Here is a 12,489-nt window from a genome sequence, read left to right as displayed (position 1 = left end):
CTATATATAATGGAGTCTCAACTAATTTTTTGTTTGTCTAAACTATTTTTTTAATTCAAAAATCATCTTTTCAGTGGTTAAATATAAAAGGTTCATTCTTCCAAGTTTGAAAAAAGTGTCATATGGCACAAAATTGAAATGATAAAAATCCATAATTATAATTTGTGGAAAATGTGGCTAAAATGGTAAGAGAAAAGAAATTAATTTCCACTTTGGGGTGTTTCTATTGAAAACATTTTTGCATTTTTCACTATCAAGATCAGCATTGTTGCAATGCCATATAAATAAGTAAATCTGTATGTGGATGCAGGCAATACACACTTTACTTCTCAACATTCCTCAATGCAGGGAATTATTGATTTTGGTGAATGAATGCAAAGCTTTGGTCAACAATTAAGTCTCTCAATACTGGCATTATCTGACCTTATGATTTATCAATGCAGGCATTGGCCGACTTCAGTGTCTCTCAATGCAGGCATTGGCCAACTTCAGTGTCTCTCAATGCAGGCATTGGCCGACTTCATGAGGTCTCAATGCAGGCATTGGCCGACTTCACGAGTTCTCAATGCAGGCATTGGCCAACTTCATGAAATCTCAATGGAGGCATTGGCCGACTTCAGTGTCTCTCAATGCAGGCATTGGCCGACTTCATGAGTTCTCAATGCAGGCATTGGCCGACTCCATGAGTTCTCAATGCAGGCATTGGCCGACTTCATTAGTTCTCAATGCAGGCATTGGCCGACTCCATGAGTTCTCAATGCAGGCATTGGCCGACTTCATGAGGTGTCAATGCAGGCATTGGCCGACTCCATGAGTTCTCAATGCAAGCATTGGCCGACTTCATGAGTTCTCAATGCAGGCATTGGCCGACTTCATGAAATCTCAATGCAGGCATTGGCCAACTTCAGTGTCTCTCAATGCAGGCATTGGCCGACTTCATGAGTTCTCAATGCAGGCATTGGCTGACTTCAGTGTCTCTCAATGCTTTACGAGATCTCAATGCAGGCATTGGTAGACTTCAGTGTCTCTCAAAGCAGGCATTAGCCGACTTCAGTGTCTTTTAATGCTGGCATTGATAATTCATTTCAGTTAGACTAGTGTAAATTAGTGTAGTCTTTGACTGACTTAAGATATTTCTCAAACAGAGGTTTTTTGAAAATTCTTATTAGAGGCAATTACATGTTATTTTCACATTTCATATTACTAGGTGGCAATATCTTATAATAACCTTTTGTGCAAAAATATTAATTTTTCTTACAGTCTATAGATAAAACATATTTATTCATGTAATTCAGCCAGCTGTTTTCCTCCTTTTTTGTTTCAAGTACCCGCCAGTGTATACCTGAAATTAAAAAGATATGCTTTTAATCAAGTTTGGTGTCAGGTACCAAACTTTAATTTAAACAATTTTATTGTATCAGAAATATAATTTTTGAGTATTTAATGTATGTTTTATGCACAAATCCATGTTCCATGAAATATCTTAAATTTTGTATATTTAATGTATGTGTTATGCACAAAAAAGTGTTCTATAAAATCTCATAATGTAAATGGTTCATTATTATAATTATTATTCATACTAATGACTTTCTCTTTGTCCTGTCATCCAGCTCTTGGAGGGTTCTCTCTACTGGGTGAATGGAGGTGGGAGATTCACTCAATTCTCTCCTTATCAAGTTTTCCAAGGGAAAATTTATCTATAAAAATATTCAAACATTGAATAATAGTTAAAATCTTATAAACATCTAGGAGGATTTTCATCAAAATCCATTTTCTGAGAGCTATGCTCTAAATTTCACCTATTTTTCTCTCAAATTCCCAACACTGATTTTCATCAACAACCATAGCATTAGATTTAAATGGAATATAGTCTGAAGTATGAAGTGATGCTAACTTATTCAGAAACAAATATTATGTCTAATCATGATATGAAGAAATTTTGAGTCATTGAATCAAAAAATTTAATATTTTTTTTATCTTAACATAAAAGTAAAAATTTGAGGTATATATGAAAATAATATTTACTGACATACCTACATGTTTCATATTACAAAAGATAATGAAGCATTGCTTTTTAAATCAAAATATCCCATTTTTTTCTCTGCTTGGAAAAAAATGCATCTATCTACAAGAGTTATCTTTCCATATATCACACATTGAATATTTTAGGATATTGATTGGAAACTTTATTTACATTGGTTGGTGGTGTAAGATAGCTTTCTCTCACTGTTGATGAGAACTCTTCCCACCATTGCTTCTCATCAGGTTTGAGAAGTCCAGACTCTAACAACTTTGGGCAGGTTTCCTGAAGTATTCTGCTTAGGTGCATGCTTTTCTCTGTAGGCACCACGCATTTAGGGTTTGTTTTCAAAAAACCCATGTCCTATATTTAGAAATAATATACAATTACAATGCTAGTGAAAAACACCAGTTACATGTACTATATTTGAAGTAACTTGTATTTTATTTAAATATATAGGTAGGTATAATCAAAGGATAATTGTTCCTGCCAATGTAATTACCGAGTATGATCTTCCTATACTAAGAGATTGTGTATGATATCACCGACATGTTGGATGCAAAGTGTCAGAAAATGGAAGAAGGGATCAATCTACTAGTAATCCGTAATTTGTTAAAATTTACAAGAAAGATAAAATTTTTAATATTAGATGTTGAAGTGAAACAAATTGTCAAAAAAATACACAAGTACTGATGGTTTAAATCATGTAAATTGGGTCTTGCACTTATATTATCATTATTATCAGAGATGATGTAGTTAAACAGTCATGTGACCAGTCCTTCATTCCCTTCAGTAAAAGTTTTACTGATTAGTCCACTAAAACATTTTATTCAGAGAACATTATCGGCTTAAATTACTAATGCAATGACCTTAAAAATTTGAATCCCACACTTGTCCTGTTGATGTTCATAGGTGTTTTCATCTTCAATGTCTGGCAGCCATCTCTCCCCTTCACCCCTTCTATAGTGGAATATGGGTGTCCTGCTTTCTGCAGTAACAATCATTGATTAACAAGTTTTTTTTTTCTTTTTTGTTAAAGAAAAGTACATGTAACATAAAATATTATTATAAATTGTAATCACAAAAATCATGGTGTATAACATATCAAAGCAGTTTTTTTGTTGTTTTATCATTCTGTGCATATTCCTGTACCTTTGTCAAGGGTATGGATTCTAAATTCAAACTGATCTCCTAGACCATGATTGTTGACAAGATGATTTAACACCCACTCTTTGAAATCCCAGACAACATTGACAAATTTCCCTTCCTTGATGAAACTCAATTTCTGAAAAGTATTAATCAAATCTGAAAAGAAGGGAAACAACTTGTTATAAACTGTACAAGATAATATATATATTTATCATATACTTAGTAGTAAATACACCGAATCTGCACTGTGTGATACGGAGGACGTCACAATAAACCGTATCAAGGACTGGTCTGAAAATCCATATCACGTATCAGACCGGCGGGCAAAAATCCATATCAAACTGGAAGTAATGTTTGTTTATAGTTTAAAAGTTAATTAACTTGATTTTATTTAAATATACCTGTAAAATAATTCTTTACTAACATCTGAGGACTTAATTTGTTTTCAAAGACCTAAAATTTGCTTTATTAGATTTTAAAGAAAAAAGGTCATAAACATGCAAAAAACATTCTTCAATGATTTCATGTGAACTCGCATATTAAGTATTTTAAATATATGATAAATAGAATACTACATACTGAAATCCATATCGTATGTCATATCAGCCCTCGGGCCTCACATCAGCCCTCGGGCTGATATGGGGCCACTCGGACTGATATAACCTATGATATGGATTTTAGTATGTAATATTCTCTCTCTCTCTCTCTCTCTCTCTCTCTCTCTCTCTATATATATATATATATATATATATATTCAGTTTTATTGGTTGTTTGTTTGTAATGTATTTCTTTAACTCACACCTGTACTCAGTTTCTAAATGCAGCACACATATCATAGTTCATAAGATATTATATTGGACAATTACCTTCTAAAGTCATTATATCAGCCTTTAACAGATTAGAAAAGTTGGAAAACATGGCATCGATGTCTTCATGGGTATGACCAACAGGAAGCATGTGCAGATAACACTGAAGAATTAGAAAAATTGATTATTCTAGACTATAATACAGTGTATTTTCAAAGTACATATCAAACATCAAAATACTTTAATTTACTCGTTGACGAGATGAGAAAATTCTTGGAAAAAAGAATTTTAAAAATACCGTTTCTTGCAGGATAAAAAAAAAAGTTTTGAGTCGGGCCATATTTAGCCAGTGGGTCTGAAGAGGACAAACATTTTTTTTAAAGATGGCCTTATATCGTATAACATATGTTGCTTACATCACATATCAAGAATGTATTATTCCGCTTGATATTACTTTGAAAATATGCTCAATGAAAGCTATACTCTTACCCCTAAAATGTATTATTTATTTCTACCTCTTCAAAAATACCAAGGTGAACCATAATGCCAAGGAAGCCAAGAACTATCTTATTTTTGTTATCGGAGGCACTATCTGTTTGCAAGTGGAATTCCCTTCCCATGCTGCCTTTGTAGTCTGCAAATAGATAGATAGATAGATAGATATATGTGTGTGTTTTTTCATAATATACTTAATCACACAATTTGTTTCATTTTCATCAGTAAAATACTGTTATTTATTCCTTAAAAAAATGAAACTGCAAGGGGTGGTTGCGGGATAATCTCTTAATATATGGAGGAGAAGTATACAAACAATTTTTTATGCAATATTCCATGTTTTAAATTAACATACAAAAGATGGAAAAGAATTCTTAATACAATGTAGTTACCCAGTAAAGTTTGCAGTAAAACAGTCAGGTTGAGATTGGAGTCATGGGGATACTGGAGAAGATCAAAATACCCATATCCAACTTTCCTTGCTCCTGATACCTCTGTATAGTGTATAAAATATACATGTAGGTACAGTTTAATTATGAAAAGTTACAATTATAATGAATGATAAAACTACATATTGTAATTGCTCAGTGGAAATAAACATTAATTCTTCATCACACATTATAATAATTGAAATAAATTCAAAGTTTGTTTGCTAATAACCTGAATCTCTGTGTTAACAAGTAAGCCCAGCAGATGAGTCCTGACTTGTTGAAGGTTGGCAATCTGTTTAGAATTCCGAGATTTTGAGAAAAGAATGGGAATGTTTGTTTTTTTCTGGTCCATTCCATCCATGATAATAGTCAGACATTTGTTGGGATACAATCTTGAGACTTCTCTTCTCTCATAATATGCTTCTTTTTGCCTCCTGCAACATCATAATTATCAGCAGAGTGAATAAAAAATTCTAATGCCTACAAATCAGGCAATTTGTATATAACATTTACCTCACATAATCCCAATGCTGTTTCTTTCTATCAATAATAAGAATTTTTCCATCTCTGTCATATCTTCCACACTTCTCAAATTCAAAGTGAAGAGTAGTGCAAATGTGGCATTTTGAAAAGGGGTTTTCCTGTCAATAAAAAATTAAGTGCAAACTGTAATTCACTTTATCAAAATATTTTAGAGCTCATTTTATACCAGTAGAATTACATTGTTATGCAGGATGGATGTGCATCCCATCAAGAATGTTTATTTCATTTTCATATACAAATAGCATGCCAGGATTTAGCAAAGAAGATTTTTTAACCCTATTTTTTGTCTTTTCTTGATTATCTCCCCTTGAAGGGAGCTTGGCCCTTCATTTTAACAATTTTACTCAAGGATGCTTTGTACCAACTGAAGATGAAAAAAGTAAAAAGTTTACAGACAGACAGAAGACAAACAACAGGTGATCAGAAAAGCTCACTTGAGCTTTCAGCTCTGACTAGTTAAAAACTGTTAAAATGGATTTTAACAGAATACTTGGGAAGAAATTGGCTGATTTAGTCTCTATCAGGAAGATTTAGTTACTATCTCTATCTTATGACAGGCCAGATTGTAAATTTTACAACAGTTTTATTGAAGGGATATTATTTCAAATTGTGAGAGAATATTGACTCTGGTACATTCAATTAAATAATTAATTTTGTTATGCAGCTAGTTGATCTTTAATTATACTGGAATTTAAGCTAACACTTGTAAATTTTTGCAGGTTGGCAGCAAATGAAAATCATGTCCTGTACCCAAACATGCCACAATATCTGTCACTCCCGTCCCTCATCTTTGTGGACATGACTCCTGAGGAAGCGATTTTATTTGATAATATTATTGGGCATAACATTAGCAAGCTCTCTCACAAAGACATGGTAATTGTTTTAATCCACTTAGAAACAATCTGTATATTTATCATTCCTTATCAATAATACAACTATCTTATTTTGACTTTTGTTTGTAAGGAACAGTGTATTAAGAACTTTGCAACTTGTATTGCACAAAAAATTCTATGAGAATCAAAAAAAAAATCATCATAAAATGATAATTCACAATTTGATCCCCTTTAATCAAGGTGAAACTGTTTCACTCGTTGAAACCAGAAGAAATAGACGTACAGTCCAGCAGGTGTGAAAATACCAAAGTTTGGCGATTTAAGTGCCAACAACATCTTCCTCCTGGCTGTGTAAGTTTTATAGAAATTATACAATCAACTACAGGTTTAAAGAACATGCTTCGACAAGTAGTTCTCTGCGCCCATTTACAAAAGAACTTACAACTAAGACCAACATTTAATTCTGCTTGTAACTTTTTAATTTACCTTATATTAAGAATGGTTTTAATCTTTTTGAAAGGAATGTAGTAAGATATTTTTAAGCCTAATCATTTATTTTGCAAAATTTTATGATCAATTTAAGTTTTCAGTCTTAGTCGTAAGTTCTTTTGTAGAACGGGCCCCTGTATTTTAGTACAAAGTTTTACATATGTCATTTTACATCTTTCTTAGGATATATCTAGCTACCAGTCACTTTTTTGGATTGCTTCCGCCAGTGAGGCTGTATATAGTCAATGCTTATTGATATTTGAACTTCATGGAGAAGGAAAATTAAAAAACCAGAGACTGAAGGTATTGAAACTTTATATAAAAATTTTGTTTGAGAAAGGCTTTGTGGTGTCAATACATATCATTTACATGTACATTTAGAAGTTCCTACACAATTACAGCACAGGCATTTAAAATTATGACTGATATAATTCTATTGTGATGCCAGGCTTATCACATATGCAAAAATCCTGTTACAAATTTTGCCATGTATTATTCTTAGACTATTTGTTCTTTATTTAAATATGGTCTTCAGCAAATTTATAAAAATATAATGATGTGTTTTGAAGGCATATTTTCTTAAAAGCCATATTAATGTTTTTTTTTAATGGTTTAGAAACACGAATCTATTATGAGACCCACTTTAAATGTGACGAGGCCCTGGAGAGCCTTAATGACTCTGCCAGAGGAGACAACTCTGGAGCTCCTTTCTAAGGTCACTAACTTGGAGTATGATCTTGATGGAATGACAAAGGTAGTTAAACTATGTTCAGTATAATAACATATGACATGGTACCTCACTCTCCATCTTAAAAAAAGGTATTTGAATCATATAAGACACTGATCACAAGATTTCTATCTTCACAGGAAGCTGAGTACTTAAAGGGTACACTGAACATTCAGTTTGTTGTGTGCAAACTTTCCAAAATGCCTTGGGAGAAGACACTCGCACAGTTCTGGACCAGTGAACAGGAAGCCAAGGAAGAACTCAGCCAGTTTATAGGGTATTTTTGGGGTTTATAAAATAATAAACACTAAATCCACTTAACTATACTTATCATGGCAGTTCTATACCTTAACCATTTTCAGAGATGTTAAAAGAGGAGTTCCTGGGGATAGACTGCGTAGCTTTGTTGAACACAAGCTTCAAGACCAGAACTACAAAACAAAGCCCCTTGTATTTCAAGAGGATCCCTTGGCTTTCCTTCAGGCGGGGAAACTGGAGACGCCTGTAGATATTTCCATTTTTAATGAAGAAACAGTAAGTCATGTTTTTTTCTATGGACTTTAGGTTTCTGTTCTAATTCAGACATGCATATAGTATGTAAAAATGTTTATCAAAAATACAATTTGAAAGTGCTATTGAACATGTTGAATACAAATACATGTATAAGCATATGTAATCAAATAAACTAGTTTGAGTATAAATTATCCAAACTTCAAATGATTGTTCAATTATTATTTTTATTATTATTTATATTCTAAGTTGTAATGTAGATATTTTTAATAGTTTTCAACATGCATATCAAGAGGATTTATTTTATTGCATTTAATTGAGCCATGCAATTTTACATTTTTGTTTTATGTTTAATAATTAAAGCCTGACTGGCAACCCCTCCTAAGGATATGTATGGACCTTCCTTTGCTGCATGAAAATCACACCTTTATATTAACAACGTCATGGAATAGTGTCAGTGATACAAAGAAAGGATTAGAATTGATGTACCCTAATAAGAGTTCAACAGTTGTTGTATTTTACAACAAGAAGAGCGAGTACTGATACATGTTTTATAAGTGTTTATTTTGAAATTTTGAAGTGGCGTTGGTAAAAACACTACTTCATATCCAACCACAAACCACTGGAAATTTTATACAATTTATATTATATCTGATAAGTTTATAATATGTTTTATTAAAAAAATAGAATAACATAACTTTGGTATAAGAATAAATCAGTACTGCAATAAGTATGTTTTCTTTATTTATGTTTAACTGTATTACAGTAACTGAATAGGTATTTTACAAATTTATTTCAGCTAACTTCACCCAGCCTTTTGTATGCCTACTTTCAAATAAGGCTGGCATGAAGGGGCTACCTGAATTAGTTGAAGCAATATCAAAGCCCTTGTTCTTTGAGAAAATTTTGGCCCATTTGATTACGAGAAATGGCAATCTGGTAGTTTTCCACTGTGGAAAAGGTAAAGAAAAAATAAGACATTTATTGAAGGAATGGAATTATGTATATACCAGGTATTATGAATTGTATATAAACTAGACATTATGAAGTTTTATCTATTAAGCAAAATATCATTTTTCAGGAGAAGCACTGCAGGCAGGAAGGAAAAAGGGCCTGAATGTTGTTGGGATTGATGCGAGAAATGAAATGGTCCGATCCTGTAATAAATTATTATGTTAAAAAAAAACATTTCTAATATGTTAGAAATGTTAAAATTTGTTTCAGCTTCTTGTGTTTCTACCTGAAAGAAGAACTTCTTCCAACATGGAACAAAGAAGTTAATCTGTCCAGGAAATATTAAGTTCTTTACAATTATTTATCTGGCACAGCTAAATTTCAATAAAAAGTGAAATATAAGACAAAAATAGAGGGAGCCTAATCCAATTAGAAGAGAAATATACTACAGAAAAGTAATATTAATTTAATAAGGACCCTCCAATGCCTGCATTGGCTCTACATATTAGATCATCCTGTACCTGCATTGACTCTACAAATAAGGTCATCCACAGCCTACATTGGCTCTATATATTGGGTTGTCTCATGCCTTTATTGGCTCTACATATTAGGTTGTCCAATGCCTGCATATTAGGTCGTCCAATGCCGGCATTGGCTTACTACACAGTCAGTCAATGCAGGCATTAGCCGACTACTTAGTCAGTCAATGCCGGCATTGGACCTTGAGAAGTCACCTAATGCCTGCATTGGCTCTTATGAGAGAGTTGCCCAATGCCTGCATTGGACCTTGAGAGAGTCTCTCAATGCCTGCATTGACTCTTATGAGAGTTGCCTAATGCCTGCATTGGACCTTGAGAAGTCACCTAATGCCTGCATTGGCCCTTATGAGAGAGTCTCCCAATGCCTGCATTGGACCTTGAGGGACTCTTCCAATGCCTGCATTGGACCTTGAGAAGTCACCTAATGCCTGCATTGGCTCTTATGAGAGAGTTGCCCAATGCCTGCATTGGACCTTGAGAGAGTCTCTCAATGCCTGCATTGGCTCTTATGAGAGTTGCCTAATGCCTGCATTGGACCTTGAGAAGTCGCCTAATGCCTGCATTGGCTCTTATGAGAGAGTCTCCCAATGCCTGCATTGGACCTTGAGGGACTCTTCCAATGCCTGCATTGGACCTTGAGGGACTCTTCCAATGCCTGCATTGGACCTTGAGAAGTCACCTAATGCCTGCATTGGCTCTTATGAGAGAGTCGCCCAATGCCTGCATTGGGCCTTGAGAGGGTCTCTCAATGCCTGCATTGGCTATCATGAGAGTCGCCCAATGCCTGCATTGGATTTTGAGATAGTCATACGAGTCAGGCAATGGCTGCATTGCCAGTTGAGTGAAAGAGAGTCTCAATGCCTGCATTGGCCCTTTAGATATTCGCGCAATGCCTGTATTGGCCAACGATGAACACATTCCCTTGACAGATTGTCATGAAATTCTTGCATTGGCTTTACTATAAAAAGATTTTCAAAATTTTTTAGACATTGGTGATTCTTAGCGGAATTTACAAATAATATTTCATTTTCGTAATAATCGTCACTGCATTGCAAGTTTATTTATTTTCCAAGTGTTCAAATAGATTTTGTATTCCTTTAACGCTAAATTGCATTAGTCTATTACATTTAGAACAATTTCAATTGCATATGTGATTAAGATAAAATTCAAATCAGAATGAGAAGAAAATTGCAAAAAATTGAATGAACACACAGTCAATATTTCCGTAAAGACTTCTATCACATGAATTTGGAAATGGGCAATTTAAACCATAAAATGTATTTCGGGATACTTTTGTAATCATAAACAACTTCCTTCATAAATTCGTTAAATTATATTCACTCTGGTAGTAGAAGCCAATATTTCTTTCCACATTACCTAAAAAATTGATCTTAAATTAAAAAAAAAATAATTAAGCCTAATAAAATTTAGTTGAGACTCCATTATATATATATATATATATATATATATATATATATATATATATATATATATATATATATATATATATATATATTGTAATATTCATTAAATCATAGTCTCCATATTCTCTGTATAGAAAAACAGGCAACATAATTGATACAAGTTCCTCCAAAAAATATTGACGGTCATTTAATTCAGGTATAGTACAAAATATCTGTGAAATCAATTTTAACTCATCTCTTCTAAAACAGGCCAGAAAAAATGACTAAAATTACTCTAATGTTAAACATAGGTAATCAGAGATTACAGAGCTCACCTCAACGAATGTCGTCTTTAAGTAAGGCAAAGTCCCACACTAAACTAATAAATCTAGGAGTGTGCATCCCTAGATGCAACATTTATGCAATTTTGGTCTGATAGGGCTTGCAGTTACTTGGGAATAGACGTATCTGAAAACTTAAAACTAGTCACTCATCCAGAAAATGTAAGTCAAATCCAGCATCCGAAGCAAGTTTTGAAATTGTTCGTCCCTTGAAGCATCATCCATGCAAGTTTGGTTCAGATAGGCCTTATGGTTATTTGGAAATGAGATCTGCTCCAAAAACTTTAACCTGGTTACTCATCCGGAAAATGTAGGTCAGATCCAGCATCCGAAGCAAGTCAAGTAGTGTGCATCCTTAGATGTATCATCCATGCAAGTTTGGTCAATATAGGGCTTATAGTTACTTCGAAATGACATCTGCTCCAAAAACTTTAACCTGGTCACTCATCCGGAAAATGTAGGTCAGATCCAGCATCCGAAGCAAGTTCAGTAGTGTGCATCCTTAGATGTATCATCCATGGAAGTTTGGTCAATATAGGGCTTATAGTTACTTGGAAATGAGATCTGCTCCAAAAACTTTAACCTGGTCACTCAACCGGAAAATATAGGTCAGATCCAGCATCCGAAGCAAGTTCAGTAGTGTGCATCCTTAGATGTATCATCCATGGAAGTTTGGTCAATATAGGGTTTATAGTTACTTGGAAATGAGGCCTGCTCCAAAAACTTTAACCTGCTCCAAAAACTTCAACCTGCTCCAAAAACATTAACCTGGTCATTCTTTAGCTGAAATTGCAGCATCTGAAACCTTGACTGCCACCGTACAATCAAACACACTAGAAGCATCCTCCATGCATCTCTGACTAATATAGGCCATTAAAGTACTTGAAAGAAAACTGCTCCAAAAACCTTAACCTGGGATGCCGACGGTATTACATAAGCTCCCCCAACTTCGTTGAGGTGAGCTAAAACTTAATTATCATTGGTATTAATAAGATTATTCATTGATCAATTACACCTACGTGACCAATGGTAGATTTATGTGATTAATGAACATTAAAAGAAAAATACATGGTTACTGTCTTGAAATATAAGCGATATTTTGGCGAGGGTAAGAAAACGTGATAGAGGGCGAGGCTTGCCGAGCCCTCTATCACGTTTTCGACCTGAGCCCAAATATTGCTTTAGTTCAAGACAGTATCGATGTATTTTGTTTATCCTGCAACATATTTTTACATGACCTTCAAAATGA

At 33.8% G+C, this 12,489-nt stretch overlaps 2 protein-coding genes across 2 annotated transcripts; one reads left to right on the top strand and one right to left on the bottom strand.

Moving 5' to 3' along the window:
* Positions 1-1,269: 1,269 nt before the first annotated feature.
* On the bottom strand, positions 1,270-5,479 carry LOC133171502 (uncharacterized). Its single transcript, XM_061306265.1, has 10 exons — positions 5,415-5,479; positions 5,131-5,335; positions 4,863-4,962; positions 4,491-4,609; positions 4,036-4,138; positions 3,173-3,325; positions 2,890-3,008; positions 2,195-2,383; positions 1,581-1,697; positions 1,270-1,342 (listed from the first exon to the last, which is right to left on the bottom strand). The coding sequence occupies exons 2-10, from the start codon at positions 5,260-5,262 to the stop codon at positions 1,292-1,294; spliced, it is 1,083 nt and encodes a 360-aa protein (XP_061162249.1). The 5' UTR covers positions 5,263-5,335; positions 5,415-5,479; the 3' UTR covers positions 1,270-1,291.
* Positions 5,480-5,994: 515 nt separating this feature from the next.
* On the top strand, positions 5,995-9,182 carry LOC133172155 (uncharacterized). Its single transcript, XM_061306991.1, has 10 exons — positions 5,995-6,053; positions 6,164-6,317; positions 6,518-6,628; positions 6,950-7,069; positions 7,383-7,520; positions 7,634-7,770; positions 7,856-8,027; positions 8,367-8,535; positions 8,803-8,964; positions 9,085-9,182. Exons 1-10 carry the CDS (start codon positions 5,995-5,997, stop codon positions 9,180-9,182), a joined length of 1,320 nt encoding a protein of 439 aa, XP_061162975.1.
* Positions 9,183-12,489: the final 3,307 nt, after the last annotated feature.

This window comes from Saccostrea echinata, unplaced genomic scaffold (genome assembly GCF_033153115.1).
Source record: "Saccostrea echinata isolate AGI-Se365-2 ecotype Australia unplaced genomic scaffold, CSIRO_AGI_Sech_v1 ptg000054l, whole genome shotgun sequence".
In the NCBI taxonomy this organism is placed as follows: domain Eukaryota; kingdom Metazoa; phylum Mollusca; class Bivalvia; order Ostreida; family Ostreidae; genus Saccostrea; species Saccostrea echinata.
This window is presented reverse-complemented; position numbering and strand designations above follow the sequence as displayed.